This window comes from Lissotriton vulgaris, chromosome 3_1 (assembly GCF_964263255.1).
Source record: "Lissotriton vulgaris chromosome 3_1, aLisVul1.2, whole genome shotgun sequence".
In the NCBI taxonomy this organism is placed as follows: Eukaryota; Metazoa; Chordata; class Amphibia; order Caudata; family Salamandridae; genus Lissotriton; species Lissotriton vulgaris.
Window position 1 is genome coordinate 2,111,977,437 of NC_141689.1, and position 20,061 is coordinate 2,111,997,497.

Below are 20,061 nucleotides of genomic sequence, written 5' to 3' on the forward strand. Positions count from 1 at the left end.
ATATACCCCCTCATTATGTTCCTTTTTAAATTAAATGTTTTAAGAGTCACCAATTTATTCCAATCAAGATGGCTTCAGGTGTGCCTTACCTTTGTAATAAGTAGGACTGTTAGCGCTCTAGTTGTTCTTTAGAACACTCTGGGAAGTTGCAGTAGAACACAAAGGAATCAACTGACAGTCTCTGTCCTTGTTGGATGTACATGTTTTACTGAGAATGTCAGACTTCATTCTCACATGACTGAGAAAGATAATGTGAATTTACAGAAAATATGCTTTCAGTTTAGCTTATAAATCTCCTTCACAACCACTTTGGGAAAAGCATGAGATAATAGTTTTCTTTCAAACATGATTCATGATATCCCAGCAGAAGGCTTTTTCGCATGGTAAAATCACCTTAGAACACACCACAATTCCTAAAATGAGTATGGTACCATCAACAAATGATTTATAATGTAACTAAAGTCCTAAAACCTTCTAATAACTGCAATGCTTTTTAATGAGGTGCTATCATGTATATTGGTCCCAAGATGGCTGCCAACACTTCTTGGATGAAGTGCGGACAGCCAATCAGATCTCACAATGAGATGTGTGGTTAGGCTCCGCCCAGATATATATATTTATTTTCATTTGATTTTCTCAGGAACTACTGGAGGGATTTACACCATTTAACCAAAAGCGTGATCTGCATACCAGACCCTTCCATTTTCCCAAATTTGGTGTAATTCCGTTCAGCTGTTCGGGCTGTAGCCGTGTCTAATCCTAATATGGAAATTAACATGGGGAAAACACGTTTTGGGACCCCCCTTTTTTTCGGCCCCCGCTTCACGAATCTTCCCGAGACTTTCAGGGAAGGAGCAGAGCGGAGTGGGCCATCTTCTTTGAGGAATTCGCGAAGATGCAACAACCAGTGCCAAAGTTATTCCCAATAGAATGTTGCGGATTTCCTATGTGTGACGGGGCACGGGGGCCGGAACCTCAGACTACTGCAGAATGGTGGACAGCCACACCTCTTTTACCGTGCCCCTTGTCCCCACAGAATACACCAGTCTGGATCCCAATCAGTAATTCGGAAGGTCCCTTTAAAACTTCTGACCAAGGTAACGAGTCTCCACCCCCTGAGAGCGTAACGGCGTCAAAAGCCGGAAAGACAGAAACCTCATCGGACGGCGGTTCCCAAGGAGCGGAGGCACACGTGGAAGAAGACGGGAGTTTCCAGGACTCGGACCAGAAGGAGACCGACACGCCAGGAGGCCAACGGTTTCACGCTTCGCCCCGCCACGTTCCCACGGGAGGAGCGTGGCTCCAAGAGGTACGGGGCCGGGTAGCGGGTTGGGTCGGGCGGAGGAAACAGCAGTGAATGTTTCTGTAGAAAAGCCCTCTATCCTCCACCCCTGCACGAGCACTTCCTTTCCCCACCTGTTAGGGGTAGACTTAAGTAGTGCACAAGCTCACGACGGTTATTCCCTCACTCCCTTGAGAACGTATCACATCATTATTTTGTCCTGACCCTCGTTTCCTTTCCTTTGCCGGTACCGGAGCGGAACCAAAAGACGACTCCCAGTGTGGACTACGGCCATCTGACGTCCCGAAGCCAAAGAGTCAACGCAAGAGGAATACCTTTCTTTGTCCCATTTCACAAGACTGTGTTTAATGAAAAAAACTTACGTCCCAATAAAGCCTTCGTTAAAACCGCTACTGAAGGCACCTGTGTTCCTCTTTTCATCAGATCCAACTGTAGATCCAACAGCACCCAGTTCAAACCCCAACGTCCCAACCTCCTCGGGACAACTGGTGTCAGAAGTGGGATCACCATCCGTCTGTAAAGAAAAGATAGAGGCCCTAATTGACCATATTATTAAAAGACAGGAGAAATTGGAAAAAGCGATGGAAAACCAAATGACGTCCGCACAGGCAGACCGGGATATGTTCACTACAACGATAACAGCTCAACTGGAAAGCCTAAAGAGTATAACCCCTGCGCCACAAGTCGTCCAAGGGGAGGTTAGAGTACATACCCCCCATCCCCCAGGTGTGGCCCTACAGAAATACGTTTCAGGTGAAGATCCGGACGCCTTCCTGATTAACTTTGAAAGGGCGGCACGTGCACTGAGTTGGCCAGAAGAGAAATGGCCGTTTTTCTTAGCACCTCTTCTCACCGGCGAAGCCCAGTCCGCCTATCAGGCTGCTAACCCCCTCGGCACAACCCCTTATTCCACCATCAAAATGGTGATCCTGGACCATTTGGGTTTGGATCAGGAGGCCTATCGTGTGCGGTTCAGGAAAGAAAGAGGCATTCCAGGGGAGAACCCAAAGACTCTCTTTTTTAGGCTAAAAATGTCAGCCGACAAATGGTTGCGCCCGGATCTCTGTAGTAAAGAGGACATACTAAAGAAAATATATTTAGAGCAGTTCATGGAAGCCCTGCCTTACGCTACACAGCGCTGGTTGCGTCAACATGTGGGACTTACTGTAGAACATGCAATCGAAGTGGCTTCCCAATATGCTAGAGCTCAACCTAAAACCCTTACGTGGGAGCGGGAAAAAACTCAGAAAGTGCTTCCGCCATCCAAAATGGAGAAAAAACCTAAGGGCGGAGTAGAACTGCCTCGACTGCTACGCCCCGCAAGTATGATCCTTCCACCAAACAAAGGTCCCCAGTGCTTCGAATGCGGAGAGTGGGGCCATATCGCGAGAATGTGTCCCAAACGTAAGCCACCAGAGGAACCGATGGAAGTCGGCTATCTCCCGAGGACAGTGATGTACTCCGTTGAAATGGGCAGCACCTTCTATGTGAGTATGAGGATGAATGGTTACACTGTAAAAGCCTTGCTAGATTCAGGATGCAGGCAGTCAGTAATTCAAACCCGATTTGTTAAACAAGAACAAATGAATCCAAAGGGGCCCGTTTATATAAGGTGTGTACACGGAGATGTAAAACCATACCCAGTAGCATCTATTACGATAGCCCTTCCAAATAGGGAACCTTGTAAGGTGTGGGTAGGGGTGGTGGACTCTCTTCCTGAAGACATGATCTTAGGAACAGACAACCCTGAGTTTTTGTCCCTCTTCAAAGAGACCCTATCCCAAACAAAACAGAGTAGTAGCCTTCCTGCATACCTGTCCCCCGAGCCTTGGGTTATTGATCGAAGCTTCCGTTTTGCTCAGAGTGAGGACAGGACCTTAGTCAATGCCTGGGAAGCTGCCCATGCTGCCGGTGATCTAGCAACTTCCTCCTATCCGCGTTTTTTGACAAAAAACGACCTACTGTATAGACAAAACAGAGCGGAAGGAGAATTACAACTGCTGGTACCCCAGTCCTTTAGAGAGCAGGTTCTTTTCTTTGCACATGCACATCTGTCGGCCGGTCACGCAGGGAAAGAAAAAACTACGGACAGCATAACCCGACATTTCTTTTGGCCCGGGATATATAAAGACGTGCAGGAATATTGTGCGAAATGTGAAGTTTGCCAACGACAAAATACCCGTCGACCATCCATGGCTCCGCTACAAAAGATGCCCATTATTGGAGTACCATTCGAAAGGGTCGGCATGGACATCATAGGCCCCTTGCCAAAGTCGAGTCGAGGATACCTGTATGCCCTCGTGATAGTCGACTACACCACCAGGTTTGTTGAAGCATTTCTGCTGCGAACCTCCACAACCGCAGCCATCGCTGAAAAATTTGTAGAATTATTTTCAAGAGTAGGGTTTCCTAAAGAAGTACTAACTGATCAGGGAACACCATTTACTTCACAGTTAATGAAAGAGGTCTGTACTTCCCTTGATATAAAACATCTAAAGACCTCGGTGTACCATCCACAGACCGACGGTCTGGTGGAACGGTATAATCAAACCCTCAAATCCACTCTGAAGAAAATGTTGTCTGCCGAAGGACCCTCCTGGGACAGGCTTTTGCCCATAGCGCTATATGTTATTAGGGCCCAGAAACAAAGTAGCCTGGGGTGTTCCTCCTTTGAACTCCTATACGGAAGGATGCCACGTTCCTTGTTGGAAATAACCAAGGACATGTGGGAGAACGAAGAAGTAGAAGAACAGAAGTCAATGTTAGATTACACGAGCCACTTAAGATCCAAACTAGGAAAGCTACAAGAGCTAGCCTATTCTAACTTGGAAGTCCAGCAGAACAGGTACAAACGAACCTATGATAAAGGAAAGAAGTTGAGAAAACTGGAAAAAGGAAGCTGGGCCCTCGTACTCTTGCCTTCTAGCATGAACAAGCAGAAACATGAATGGCAAGGACCATATCAGATAATTGATACCATTGGACTTACGACCTACAGGCTATGCTTGTCCCCATCCAAGACACAAACCTTCCACATTAACATGCTCAAAGAATGGCTGGGACCAGCGCCTCGGAAGGGACATTTGGTAGCACAGACGGCTGTGGCCCAGACTTCAACCCTGGACCAACTAGTGGTGAATATAGAGCTGTCCAATCAAGAAAAGGAGGAGTTATCCGAGACACTCAAACCCTTTTCTGACGTCTTCTCCGACTTACCCGGACAAACTAATCTTGCTGAACATCGCATAGAGACCCTACCTGGTAAAGTTGTAAAACAAAGACCGTACAGGATCCCAGCTGCCCGAAAAGATGCGGTCCGAAAGGAAGTCCAAGATATGCCACAACTCGGTGTCATACGGCCATCCCAGAGCCATTGGTCCTCACCCATAGTGATGATCCCCAAACCGGATGGGTCCAAACGGTTTTGTATGGACTTCCGTGCTTTAAATGCGGTGTCACATTTTGATACCTACCCCATCCCCAGGGTTGATGACTTGATAGAAAAGATAGGTGATGCCCGATACATAACAACTATCGACCTCACAAAGGGGTATTGGCAAGTGCCCCTTCGGGAAGAAGATCGGAAAAAAACGGCCTTTGTAACAGACGATGGAGCTTACGAATTTACAGTTCTGCCCTTTGGGTTACATGGGGCTCCAGCGACTTTTCAACGCTTAATGAACCTAGTGCTACAGCCCTACACTGCATTCAGCTCGGCCTATTTAGACGATATAGTTATTTACAGCCGAGATTGGAAAGAACATCTTTTGCATCTGACAACCATCCTCTCTGCATTAAAGAAAGCGGGACTGCACATTAATGCAAAAAAATCAAGAGCCGCCTTCCATACTGTAAACTACCTGGGTTATGTCTTGGGTGAAGGGTCCATAGCTCCCCAGAGTGAGAAAGTAATAGCAATAGCGGCCGTCCCTTTTCCTTCTAACAAAAGAGACCTACGAGCTTTTCTAGGACTGGTGGGGTACTACCGTAGGTTTATACCTCACTTTGTTGAGATAGCAGCCCCTTTGACTGACCTCCTTCGAAAAGACACAAGACCTAGCGAGTTTAAGCAGCCCTCACCTGAGTCCTTAAAAGCCTTTCAGTTCTTAAAATCCACCATGACTACGGCACCAGTATTGACCTCTCCTGATCATGCTAAACCATATATTCTAGCTACAGATGCCTCCAATGTGGGTATTGGTGCTGTTCTGTCCCAAGTCAGCAAAGATGGCATAGAGCATCCTGTTTTGTATGTAAGTAGGAATCTGTTTCCGAGAGAATGCAGGTATTCCACTATTGAAAGGGAGGCCCTGGCCATAAAGTGGGCTGTAGAAAAGCTTAGATATTATCTCGAGGGAAAACCATTCATCCTTCATACAGACCACGCGCCCCAGAGATGGATACATCAGAACAGTAGCCATAACCCCAGAGTCTTGAGGTGGTTCCTGTCCCTTCGACCGTATGCCTTTACCATTCAACACCGTAAAGGAAAAGACAATGGTAACGCGGACTTCCTTTCAAGGGTGTTCCCTCTCCCCGAATGGGAGAAGCCAGGGGGGGAGGAATGTGACGGGGCACGGGGGCCAGAACCTCAGACTACTGCAGAATGGTGGACAGCCACACCTCTTTTACCGTGCCCCTTGTCCCCACAGAATACACCAGCGTCGTGGACTGAAGAGGACGAATCAGTCTGGATCCCAATCAGTAATTCGGAAGGTCCCTTTAAAACTTCTGACCAAGGTAACGAGTCTCCACCCCCTGAGAGCGTAACGGCGTCAAAAGCCGGAAAGACAGAAACCTCATCGGACGGCGTTTCCCAAGGAGCGGAGGCACACATGGAAGAAGACGGGAGTTTCCAGGACTCGGACCAGAAGGAGAACGACACGCCAGGAGGCCAACGGTTTCACGCTTCGCCCCGCCACGTTCCCACGGGAGGAGCGTGGCTCCAAGAGGTACGGGGCCGGGTAGCGGGTTGGGTCGGGCGGAGGAAACAGCAGTGAATGTTTCTGTAGAAAAGCCCTCTATCCTCCACCCCTGCACGAGCACTTCCTTTCCCCACCTGTTAGGGGTAGACTTAAGTAGTGCACAAGCTCACGACGGTTATTCCCTCACTCCCTTGAGAACGTATCACATCATTATTTTGTCCTGACCCTCGTTTCCTTTCCTTTGCCGGTACCGGAGCGGAACCAAAAGACGACTCCCGGTGTGGACTACGGCCATCAGACGTCCCGAACCCAAAGAGTCAACGCAAGAGGAATACCTTTCTTTGTCCCATTTCACAAGACTGTGTTTAATGAAAAAAACTTACGTCCCAATAAAGCCTTCGTTAAAACCGCTACTGAAGGCACCTGTGTTCCTCTTTTCATCAGCTCCAACTGTAGATCCAACAGCACCCAGTTCAAACCCCAACGTCCCAACCTCCTCGGGACACTATGGAAACTAGGTCCTAACTATAACTACCTACTGCCGACCGCCAGTAGGTAATATATATATACATTTAAATACACAAACACATCGTAATAATATACATTTAAACAATATTAATAAAAATTTAAGCTATATAAATAATAAGTATACTGTTCCCACTCCAATTTATACAACAGTAGGGAAAGAGTTAAATTCAGGAGAGGTACAATTTACTGTTCCCATAATATTTAAAACCTAAAGTTTTTTGTATTCATTTGCAACATGACTTTATTTATCAATTAGGGATATTACTGCAGCTCTAGAGTATGTTTTAAAGATCATCCTTCTGGGGGGCATAGCTTGGCACTGGCTAAGATGGCTGCATAAATTGTTAGCTCTGCGGTGGTGCTTCTTTTAACCCATAATTTCCAAACTGAACCGCCCTACTCCAGATTTGGAGCTTACTGGGGTGTCTGTGAATGCCTACTGCACCCTCAGTGAAGAAGTGGAGGCCGAGGGCTGCATAGCGCTGACATTGTCAACATCGTTGGCTTGCCCACCGAGATCCAGTGAGGAAGTGTGATCCACTGGGGAAGGATTGCTTGAAACTGCACCCAGTACACTGCCGGGTGAGGAGAGGCTGGTCGTACCCAACACCGCCAAACCGGATTAGAGGGCCAAGTTGCTCAACTGTCCGCTCCCCCGTCTAGGAGCAGAGACACCCAGGGCGGTGCGGATCACCCGCAGCTGCAGAGAGACGCCGTTGCTGGAGGGCAGGGCCTTGCCTGTACGGGACACATGCCGATGGGGAGCCCAGTATTTGGTGATGCTGGAAGGGGGAAGCGTGGAGGCCAACAGTGGTTGAAGTCTGGCCAGTGCAGCAGAGTGTCAGACTGTGGGGGCGGTGGGATTGCCCCCCCCCAATCTGCTGAAACTGAGTCTCAGCAGAGACCGCCGTGGGTGGAGGAGGCCTGCTGGCAAGGAACCTCAGAGGGGGCGGGGATGGAGAAGCCCACTTGCCTTGGCGCCAGCTCACCTCCAGGTGACCGGTGCAGCAGGGGAGTCCTGAAGTGGTGAGCCCTGAGCCTGCTGAGTTTAGTGAGGAGCCTGCCAAGGGAGGCAATTGGACAACGGTAGGAGGGAGCCCATGAGTCTGGGTGTGCTCTGAGGAGCTGGCGGATAGTGGGGGTGAATTCTCTTACCCCCACCCGCTCCTGGCAATCTGGAGCCGTACCAGTGAAGGAGGTGGTTAGGGAGGCAGCTACCCGCGCTCTGTGAGTGGTGTTCGAGCTGGGGCGCAATAAGAGACAAGAGTGGTGTAGGGCCCGACAGTTGCTTCAACAGCGCAGGGAAGTGAATGAGGTGACATTGAGACCAATCCAATAAGATAGACCAACATTTGTGGTGCGACCACAGGTGGCAGATGAAGGCCTGGCAGCTGGGGAAGGACAAGTCTTAGCATTGCCCTTCTTAGGGGCCCCCATCCCAGATTTAAAAAGCAGGCTTGGAGCCCAGGTTGGAGAAGGTGACTGTGGATGTCATCCTGTTCCATGAGGATGTCAACAAAATATCAGAAAAGGTCTCAGTGGGGGAGTAGAAAATCGACACACTTCAATCCTCCACATGCAGTTGGAAAAAGCAGTGCAACTATTGATTAATCAGCACAAACTCATAGTGGCAAATTTGGAAGGGAGGCGGCTCCTCAATTAGAGTGGAGGAGCATCAGCCCATTGATTTCTTGCAGTGCGAGAAGCAGAAACATAAAATGGTAAAATTACCATTTTATGTTTCTGCTTCTTGCACTGCGAGAAAGCAGAAGGGTTTTATTGGTTTCGGACGAGTGGGAGAGTCTGCTTTAGGGCAGGGGAGGAGTGGATCGCCCACCCTGAGGGCGCTGACTGTTTGGTCACCCCTCTGGGGTCAACCAAGCCAGTCATGCGCACTCTGCTTTTTCTCCATGTAGACTGCATGCATCTTACATGGAGAAAGTGGCCTCCCCATAGGCGCATGGCTGGTCGGCGTCCGACCAATCACAATGCTACCATTGCAGCAGTGTGATTGGCTTAAGGGAGGGGATGGAGGCTGCCTCCTTCCTGTTCCTCTCTGTGCGACCCTCCCTCACCCCTCCACCCGCTATTAATGCCGGCTGCGAGAGGTTGGAAGACCAGGAAAGCCAGGCCCGGAGAAACAATATAGGAGTGGTGGGGGTTCCAGAGGGCACTGAGGAGCCCAGTGTGGACTTATTCTTGGAGAAACTAATCCTCAAGAAACTCAAACCCAAACAGCTCTCCACATTCTTTACGGTAGAAAGTGCACACAGAGGACCAATCCCACCGCCAAGGCCTGGACAATCATAGCAAGAATCCTTAACTACAGAATTAGGTACGTGATTCTACAGGTTGCCCAAGTGCAAGAAAACTTTGCTCAGGACAATGCCACAATATGAATTTTTTCCTGACTTCACACTAACAGTGCAGAGACAGAGGCGCACCTTTGCGGAGATTAAGAGAGCACTTCGAGCAGAAAACCTTAAATACATGATGCTGTTCCCTGAAAAGCTCTGGGTGCTGGGGGACAGCAGGTCCTGGTACTTCACGTCAATTGAGGAGATATGGGACTGGCTTGAGGGGTGCCGGGTGATAAAGATGCCTCAGGGACAGGAGGAGAATCGGATGCGGCGACAAGACTTCAGGGAGGGTGGCCCACATGCCATGCAAGAGGCTAATGCCACTGAAGGGTCTTGTTGTGTGGTACGCTCTCCGAGCCCTATGGGGTGAATGTGTGGGATCTGCCCCCCAGGCCTTGAATGTACATACTCCAGAGGAGGGCTTTGCCTTGCTCGGGCTGGGCCTCCGCAGACAATTTCTTGAGACACTGACCTGCCGTACAAATACGACACACGATATACAGCCATAATCTCTACAATTAGAGAAGATTATTGAAGAAAAAGAACCTTTTTTATGTTTTGTGAAGTCTTTAATATATTCTGAAAAGATTCAAATGAACTTCATGATATAATATGTCTATTGTGTAATTTATTTAATTTTATGTATACGTTTATCTTTTATATCTATATTAAAGTATATCTTTTTTTATATCATTTCAGTGCATTGCAGTAATCATTTTTTACATTTTTTATGTATTTAAATATTGTCTCCATTCAGCCAGCTCTTGTACTTCTAGCCTGCCTGGGTATTTACCTTTACAAGAAATTGTTGTCCCTGACCCAGGAGTCTCATCCGCATCAGGGGGTCCTTGTTACCTACAAGGTACAAATACTGGAAGACACACTATTCTGGTATACATGTAAATGCAGACCAGATATCCGAGGGTTACAGAAAGACACAAACTGGTACAAGAACACGCAGGAGGTAGAGTCTGCAAAATGGTTAGATACAGCAGGACTAGCTAACCACAAGTTATGGTGATAGTTGTTTCTGGGCGACAGGCGCTCTGCACCTTGGGGAAGTGGGTAGTTTTAGACCTACCCTGCAGGGTAGCTGGGAGGGGGGTATTTAGACTGGGGATTGTTTCAGATTTGTGGTTGCAGTTAATGCTATGGGGGCACAGGACCAATGCATGTGAGACAGCCAAACACAGAGAGAGGGAGGGAGGTGAAGGAGTGGACCATGGGAAGAGGGCACCCGATTCGCCTTAGGCAGGGTGTGGCGGTACACTCAGCGATGGCCCTAACAGCCTTGATGTGGAACGTCAAAGGCTTTAGTGATAAGATTACGGGTACCCTGGTTCTCTGGTATCTTCACAGGCTGTCCCTGGATGTGGTCCGACTGCAGGAAATCCATCTTAAGGTAGATCGCTGCCTGGAAATGAATAGACTCACAGCCCATGAAAAGATTCACATTTGGTTCTAGAGGAGTGGCCAATCTGGTGAAAAATACGATCTCCTTCTTGCCGGGGAAATAATAGCGCAACCACTTGGGTATATATGTTGCACTCACGGGGACATGGGGAGGCAAAACACTAAATCTATGTTCTGTATACATAGAACCAAAATTGCACACAGACACTTTCCCAAAGCTTGGCAGGGTACTGAAGGTGTTGCCCCCTGGGCCTTGATAATGGGACAAGACATGACGGCTACAATGGCCCCAGATGTGCATTGGAGTGTGTCCTCCAATTGGAGCCGGGTCCAGGAGATTGTGGGTGCGATGCGACCTGTGGCGCGCGCACAATCCTGTACCCTGGCAGTACACACACCTATCAACAGCTCATGGCAGTTGGTCGTGCCTAGATTACATTTTCACACAATGCACAAATGTAGGACACTTCCGCGGGGTGGGGCAGAGAGCCAGGGGCATCTCAGACCATTCTCCAGTGGAGGTGCAGGTCTAGGGCCCATCACGTGACTTCAGCCTCCCATCGCGTATTGCCTCTCGGCATCTTAAAGACCGAGGATTCACAGATAAGATAAGGAACATGGACTGAATACTACTTCCTAGAGAACTCGGGGTCAGTTGACTCGCCCTGTATCCTGTGGTAGGAATACAAAGTGGAGGTCTGGGGATATGCTCAGGCAGTGATATTAGGGGCTCAGAATAAGTGGTGCTTTCAGTGCGAGACACTGGAAAAGGAGGTTGAGGTGCTGGAGTCCGAGATGGCGCGGGATGGAAACCCAGACCCCTCCCTGAGTCACCCCTTGCACCTCAAACAGTGAGAACTGAAAGACCTGGAGGAGAATTGTGCTCAAATGCCAGCCATTGCCACGCAGCATTGTATATATGATTGGGGGACAAGGCGAATACATTGATTGCATGGCTAGAAAGAAGAGACCAAGGCAGGAACTCGGTGCAGGAGTTTAAACCTCTGGGTAACACCCAAATATACAACTGGGAGGGAAATAGCAGAGGGCTTCGTGGATTACTACGAGGCGATGTACCAGACGGCCGCAAGTAGATCCTGGTAGGACTCTACTGGCCTGTTCCGAGATATCTCCCTGTGGGAACTTCAAGAGGGAAACTAGACAAGAACCTGACGGTAGAGGAGATAGGCCGAGCAATGCAGAACGTACAGTACGGCAGACTGGCCACAATAGGAGTTATCCTGAAAAAGGATAAGCCTCCAGACCAATGTGGTTCATATAGACCCATCTCTTTGCTAAATTATGAAGCCAAGGTCCAGGTCAAAGCATTGGCTAATAGATTACGCCTGACCATTGCCTCCATCATCCATCCCAACCAGTCCTGGTTTATGCCACAACGAAGCACCAGGATACATTTTTGATGGCTCTATGAAGTCATGCAAATGATGGAGTCCCAGCTGCATGAGGCAGCGACGCTGCATTAGTTAGATACCCGTATGGCATTTGACAGCATAGCGTGGCCCTATCGATTTGCATTTCTGACACAAATGGGCTTTTGGGGAAAATTCTGTGACTTGGTCTGGCTTTTATATTAGGACCCACTGGCGCATGTCAGGGTAAATGGGGTGGTGTCCAGATCATTCAGACTACACAAGGGCACCCACTAGGCATGCCCCCTCTCCCCATGATGTTTGTGTTGACCCCTGAGTCACTCGTAGCGTTGGTGCACCAGGATCCACTTGTATACGGTATTGCAAGCAGGGGAGCTGGAATGAGCGTATCTTTCTTTATGCAGACGACGTTCTGCTATATTTTGCGCAGACCCCGACATTCAATTTACTGAATTATGCACATTTTCAGGCTATTTGGCAGCTATTCTCGTTATCAGTTCAATTGGGACAAATCTTTGGTATTTCCATTGACTGGGGACCTCCCCCCCAGCATCTCACTGAGCGGCATGGGTGAGGAAAAATTAGTTTCATTATCTGTGTATCCATATCACTCCTGCAGCTGCGGAGATTGCTGGAGGACATGACCCACTAGCTGCAGCTACCAATCTCCTTGATGGGTCAGGCCATCTTGTTTAAGATGATAGCCCTCCTGCATCTGCAGTATGTACTCCAGAACACCCACTATAGAATCAGGCATAACGTCTTCCAGACAATCGACTCTGAACTTCGAACCTTGCTTTGAAAGGGAAGAACCCTGTGAACAGCGTTGCGGAAGCTCCAGTGAGTATATGAAGGTGGACTGGCGGTTCCAGATATCAGGTGTCCCAACTCATAAACATAAATGGCTGGGTGTTTTCAGACACCTCGGAGGTGGCATACCTGCTGGATTGGCATGCCATAGGACCAATGGGCTATCTAGGGGTGCTCTATTGGAAGAGCATGAGAGGGAACCTCTAGTACACACTCAGGCGGTAGTGTGAGCTTGGTGGGTAGCAACAAAATTGTTGACCTGGGAGGACAAATTGAAAGCTCAAATTCCCTAAGGACCAGTGATGGACTAAGAGAAGTGGGACGCCCTCAGGGCTTCCCCGCTGGAGCCTTATTGGGATTGATAACTTGGGGTACATCTGGTGGGAGGGGGCAAAGATCGCATTTGACGATTTGGAGTCCGAATATCAAATGGCCGAAATCGAGGGCTTTCGGGACTTACAGTTGCAACATACCTTGTGTTGTTGCCTACGTTCGGGCTAACTGATTCCAGAGTACTCCTCTTGAGTACCAGCTCCTCCTTGATCTGAATGAGGAAAAGGCCATTTCCTGCACCTACCGCAAACTTCTTAATAGCTTGTCAGACCCTCTGGGCCCACTTACGGAAGTGTGGGAGACACACTTGGGGCTTTTAGAGGTTGGATGATGAATGGGCAGAGGCACTACAATACGATGAGAGTCATTCATGCGCATTTTTGCTTGGCACCGATCTGTATTCTGCATAGATCAGGTACCTCCAGGTAACTACAACAGAGATGAGGCTGGTGCGACTCAGACCATTGCACCAGAGGGTGCAGGGAGAAGAGGTCCTTCTTCCATATCACATGGACGTACCCAGATATACAGCGTTACTGGTAGGGAGTAACTGGAGTCATAGCTGCGGCCACGGGTCTCCGGGTTCCACTGGAGGCATGATAGCATATTCTGTGCATAACAGGGGAGGAGCAGTGGCCCAAACATCTCAGCATTTGGCTCATGCTGACGGTCGATTGCAAAGAGAAATATCGCTTGAGCATGGGGGTGGCGACCCCGTCAAGGGTGTGTGACTGAGAACATGATATGGACTGGAGAAGGCGGTTTATGAAAGAAGAATAGTACCCCAAAATTTGGAAAAAATGTAGGTCCACTGTGGGGGTAGTATAGCAGGGCTAAACGACAGCTAGGGATTGGTATTCTGATGGAACTGAACTGCAGGGCTGGGAAGAAATGATGTGAGAAGAGAGGACTCGCTGAGGAAACCCCCTCACTTTCCAACTGTGCACACCATGTATTGTTTTCACCTTTGTATCTATGTCAATCATATTGATGTGTCCTGCGACTGTTTAAACAAAAGAATTTTCAAATTAATAAATAAAGTGCATCATTGTAATATTTGTTGTTTGAAGTGTGTACTGATAAGAGGGAAGAATGCATCTTCTTCATTTCAATACTGGCCGGAACATTAAAATGCCAGTCTTCCTATAGACAACTGGCCAGATGGCAACCCTATACCTGACTGAGAAATATCTATAAAATAAAGATAAATGAAATTTAGAAATTATGTATATAATATAGATTACATTTAAAATGCAAGTATGCAGTACTCCATGAACTACATCCAAAAACCAACAACCGAGGTGCATAGTATTTATTTTAAATCTCAAACGAATTTCCCCTCATGCCATTTTGAGACTATGTGCTTGTGTGGGCATGCCCATTTAGTGGTCAACTGGCCCAATTTCACGTGTGTCACCATAAACCAATTCCAGCTGTAAAGTCAATATCATTGTGCTTTCCGAACTCATTGTTTTGTTTTTATCTTTATAGGCATGTAGTTAAAAAAATCTCCCAGGTTCCAAAGTGCTTTTGGATTTAAAAAAAGAGGACTGCTTCAAGGCGTCACCCATCTCATTGTGTTATGTGTCAGATATGCACAACGAACCTTTAACTGGAGCCCATGTTCTACTTGATTAGTTTTCTGAGTGAGCTTTGTTGTTTCATATGCTGTACTCATTTTTGTCATCAGGTTTAGCGGAAGAAGCTTGCAGAGAGTCTACTTTTGCTAGGGAAGCTTCCACATCTGCTTCAAGACTGTTCAATTTGTTTGTGAGACGAGTGTTGTGTGCTCCTGTGTTGTAAATCTTCTGTGTATGAAGTAAGCTTTGCACAGGTCCTATCTTTGTTGTGCCTCTTTAGTGACAGGGAAGTTTGATGGGAGGCTCTGTGTGCTATTTCCTGCCTGTGAGAAGGATACCTGCCTGGAAACTGCCTTGGCTGAACTTCCTCTGTGTGAGAAGCATGACCTGCTGATCTGTGCTGGATGCATACTTTGGGGCAGATTTACTGAATACATTGCAGCACAGGTGCCAAAGTTATATTATTGCGTTGTGTAAGGGGGGAGAAAGAACCGCAGAGCCCTATTTGCTAAAAAACTGCATTTTGCTGTCATCCCCTGTGCTGGTGCACAATCAATCTGCCTCGTGCCAAGCACAACTTTAGCACCATAGTGCAAAGGCGTGTGTGATGTATAACGTATTATATGTATTGGAAGCTTACTTTTCCAGTGCAAAATCGAATGCATAGACACGTTTGAAAGCATTCCACACATTGGATGTGTCCTGTAGAGTGTAGCTCATGTGTGATGTGCAGAATGATGGGAGAAATGTAAAACTGCTTCAAGAAGGCATAACTTACTGATGTAAATCATTATCTGCCTATCTTAGTAGGTTAGCTTTGCATTAAAACTATGGGTACTTGCACAGATCCGCCCTAGTTACACCCATGTAACTCCACTTTCACAAAGCAGTACACAGCGCTATTGGTACAGAGAAAAGAGCAGCTTTCCAACACAGAATACCTTTTGTGTTGGAAAGTAAATGCTCTTCTAAGACTTTGCACCACTTTCCATCAATTTGAACAAAAGAGTCTTGCGCTCTTTCCCATGCAGTATTTATTGCATGTGTGTCAATTCTGCAATGCCAGTACATATACCAGGCCTGTGGTGTGTGAGTGCCTTGCACTGTTCTGCTACTTGTGTTCACTGTGTGAGGAAATATTCCACTCCTGCCCACTGAGCACCTGTTTTTTTGGGTGCTTAATACTTGGTCTACTCCTACCTTTGTTATGTTTGCTGTTTGAGAGGATTTTTGTCTACCTGTGCTATGGCTTTTCTGTAGCACTGGTTATGGTGAGGAATATGCTTCTCGACTTTAATCTCAGCGCTCTGTCTGGGGTTTATAAATAAATAAGAAGTTACTGTACTGATAGACATATCGACAGACGAACAAAGAAAACAAGAGAGAGAATATGAGAATGAAGCCAGGATATAGAGAAGGGGGAGGTACCAAAAAGGAGAAGGGATAAATATAAATGTAAAAGTAAAAAATGAGCAATAAAACAGGGAGAACAAGCATTTACAATGCAATGGTTTTGCCTTTGTTAAAGTTTGAGCTATTGGCAATGCTCTTGACATTATTTTTATTTATGTTTTTTTTAACATAAATAAATGGCATTGTCATTTGCAATGCCACTAGCTTTATCTTTCGCAAATGACACCCACAAACACCTACAGAGAGCCCCCCCAACACACACCCACATAGAGCCCCCTCACACACTGCGAGCCCCCCACACACTGCGAGCCCCCCACACACTGCGAGCCCGCCACACACACTGCGAGCTCCCTCCACACACTGCGAGCCTTCTCCACACACTGCGAGCCTCCCCCACACACTGCGAGCCTCCCCCACACACTGAGAGCCCTCCCCACACACTGAGAGCCCCCCACACACTGAGAGCCCCCTTATCGTAATGGACCTTCATGCTCTCACTAAATCTAGAGTTGACAGTCCACAGGGGGGTCCCCAAACCGAAAGTTGCATTGGTAAAGACTCGAGAACGGTAATATGTAACTAGTTAACCCTTCTCTCGGGCTACCTGCCGGACATCTGACTTTCCATAGATGTATTAAGAGTCTTTTCTGATCCTTAACAGCAAAATACTGCTAGCTTTGCCATGTCTGGTTGTCCATAAGTTGACACCTAAACAAGTCCCTTGAACACTCCTAGCTAGAACTCCCCAAAAGTCTGTCACTTTGCAGCACACTCCCAGACAATGCTCCCCATTGTCCCAGCATGTGCAGAGACATGTTAATGAACATCACTGCCCCTTCACTACCCTCTTTCCCATTTGACAGCTCAATCACACTGGTAATCATGGCTTTCACACCCTTGCCAGCAAGCACTTACTTCTTTGCCAATAGCTGCCCCCACAGTATTGCCTGCCAACCTCCTGCTCCTACAAGCATCCTTGCCTGCGTGACTAGTATAGTTCCTTCGTCTCGCCTGTCCATGCACATGGCTGTCATTTATTGAAACACTTTGACCCTGACCTTTGACCCAGGCCACAGACACACCCCTCAGCCCCTTGTCCTCTTCCATTTCAACTGCCCAGGCACGACTGTCAGCAGCCTAAGAACCCCGGCTCACACGGAGTGCTTATTTTACATCCAGCAGCAGACTGTCCCACCCCTCAGCTGAGCCTTTACGGCCACCTCGCCTTCCAGGAGTCCACTCACCTGGTTGTCCATAGCTGGGTCCCCACCTCCTCCCAGGGCTGCTCAGTTCACTTACCGGGGGCTCCCCTCATGGGCCTTCTGCTAGTGGCATTCTACGCCCTTTTGGGCGCGGGGCTGGGTCACGCAAGCCCCCAACGAAGGGACCGAGGGATGGCGGCAGACAAAACAAATCCAGCAAGGCTCCTGCCCCAGCCTAGGCCTCGGCTCCCTCCGCACGCAGCAGCCACGGCCAGCGCGCGGCCAATTGGCTGCCAAGGAGCCGGAGTGCCCAGCTCAAATCTGGCCAATCACAAATAAAAGAGGGAGTGACTTCCTCCCTTCTAGGGATGCCCTAAGGCCGCGAACACAGAAGTAGGACATCAAACACTAGCCCGTGCTGAGCAGTAGCAGACGCTGTACATCTTACTCCTTAGGGGTGACGAAGACGAGGAAACAAACGGCCATCTTGATGTTTTGCCCGGTTATTTCTCCAGGAGCAGAATGAGAGAAAAAACTCATACAATTGTTTTTCTAATAGTTTAACTAATTTTATTTGGAAATTAATTGTAATAGTTCAAATTGATGTAACAAAATCCAACACATTTTCGGGGGCTCTTCTTCTTAGAACGTCGCAAGGACATAAATGCAACTGTTTTTTTCGTTTCTCGTAATGCAGTTAGGGTGTAGAATTCCCATTCCAGTGAATGAAAACTGCATTCCGCCAATAGCAGCGACCAGATTCAGGGGCGCTCCCGAGAATTGGCTTTCGGCTGACGTAGTGTGACGTAGCCAAAAGCCAAAAATTCTCGGGAACGCCCCCGAATCTGGTCCTGCATTGACGGACAAACGTGTCTTCCAATGGCTAGCCTCCATTTATGGAGTTAGCCAATGGAAGACGGGGGCGGAATCCAAGCCCCATACTATAGTCATTAGGTTTTCGCCTGCGGGAAAAAGCTGTGCAGTGCGCAGCTTTCGCCAGGCAAAACCTAAAAAAGAAGAAAAGACAGTTAAGGACAGAAAATGAAAAGATTGGGAAGAACTAACGGGAGAAAGTAAGTGGGAGTTTGTAAAGATGCAATAACAAGAGCTAAAAAGAAGTAGCAATGGTTGGGGAAATGAACCAAGAAATGCAAAATTGGAAAGAAAAGTTTGAAATGAAAGGAACTGTAAAATAAAAAAAGTGTGAGGACAGAAAGGATTGAAAGAGTTAGAGAAAAAATAGGGAATTGTGAGAAGTAAAAGCGGTGGAAAACTGAAAAGTAAGAGGAGTATAGAGGTAAAAACTAGAGCTAAAAGATGTGGCTAGGGAGAGTGGAGGGTACAGAGATTAGAGGTTTTGAGATGTGCAGTCTAGAGGAAATGGGAGAATGGAGTTGGAGGTGGATTGAAAGGTAGAAGTGGAAAGGAAACTGGGAGAGGTAGAGAAGTGCAAGGAAAAGCTAGAAATAGAGGTGAGAGGAATGATTGTGAGAGATGGAGGCCAGAGACAAACTGGAAAACAAACTGAACCAATGAAAGATATATAGGTAGAAAGACACCAAAGAGAAATAAAGGCAGGAGTAATAGAAGTGTGAGAAAATCTGAGGTGACATTTTGAGGGAGTGTGCCAAAAGAGTGGGAACAAGATGTATACATATGAGCATGAATGGATTTCTAGAAGAGATGGATTTAGGATGAGAAAATAGGTGACATTCAGATTAAAATAGAGAGGGATAAGAAAAGGACAGGGTACCAAGAAACAATGAGAAAGATAGTAAGGGAATGACATTAGAGAACAACAATGAGATGAGACAGGGGTTTAAACACAGATGTTAGTGAGAGAGGCAGAAACAATGAAAGAATGAGAGCCCGGGAGATAGGAGAGAGGAGGTAAAGTTATAGAGAAAGTTAGGCATAGAAAGATGAAAGCGAGAAATTAAAGTGATATAGATGATTTGGCATGCGATGTATTGGTGCATTGCAATTAAAATGTTTTGACATGTCTGTTCTCTTGGGCCACACCACTTCAGTTTTACTTTGAGAGGCCATGAAAAATCATAAATAAGTAATCCTCTTACCTCTGTGAAGAAATATGTAATGTGTTCTTTAATGGGTACAATTGAATGCGGGTAGGATGTATAAATACTGGTAAGTTTTATCTGTTTGTAGCCATGGCCGGACTGGCTAAAGGGCTAATGGGCTTTTCGGTGGCTGGCAGACTGCTTTGGGGCTGGGTTAGGGCGGGCAGGGCTGTGGTCCGAGACTGGGAGAAGTGGTGAGTGCACACTCTCAAAGGGTGCATAACTGCGTGGCTGGCCTTCTTGTATTTCTCTGCAGTCTTTATGTTAATCGATGCAGCACTATTGATGATGAAAGGTATCGAGCAATCACTTATTTTCAATGTCATTTTTTAAAACCATATTGTATGACTGTGGTGCCTTGGCATGTCGACTTTTCTTTGACTGACACTTTTCCTCACATACAGCCAGTCTGACGTGCACATTTCACTGAGATAAACATTGACATGGCGTAACCATCTTTCACACTTTCACTCGATATTTAGGCAGACAAACTGTTTGACGAACATTTAGTTAAAGATCGACTTTGTTCAGTGTCGGATTGACTTAATTGATGTAATCGCTTGGCCTTGTGGTTGTGAGTCGAACGTTGCCTCTGGAATGTTCTGGAGGCCATTTTTTCTTTGCGCCGTGATGCATGTAGTTTTTCCTTTGCTTTACAAACCATCACAAAATGGTTCTCTTTCCCACAGCTTTTACATATCTGTCCAATGGTGGGACATTTA

At 47.3% G+C, this 20,061-nt stretch overlaps 2 protein-coding genes across 2 annotated transcripts in view; both read left to right on the forward strand.

The window, feature by feature from the left end:
* Positions 1-20,061, forward strand: part of CORIN (corin, serine peptidase) — a 1,855,778-nt gene that overhangs the window by 315,073 nt on the left and 1,520,644 nt on the right. The window lies entirely within an intron of this gene.
* Positions 1,651-6,303, forward strand: LOC147728891 (uncharacterized). The gene is made up of 2 exons (XM_086962683.1): positions 1,651-2,790; positions 5,956-6,303. Exons 1-2 carry the CDS (start codon positions 1,651-1,653, stop codon positions 6,301-6,303), a joined length of 1,488 nt encoding a protein of 495 aa, XP_086818809.1.

Coding starts and splice junctions, on each gene's coding strand:
- LOC147728891 (XM_086962683.1), top strand. CDS start 1,651: ATGAAAAAAACTTACGTCCCAATAAAGCCTTCGTTAAAACCGCTACTG. Junction 2,791..5,955: donor AAATGGGCAGCACCTTCTAT/GTGAGTATGAGG, acceptor TTGTCCCCACAG/AATACACCAGCGTCGTGGAC.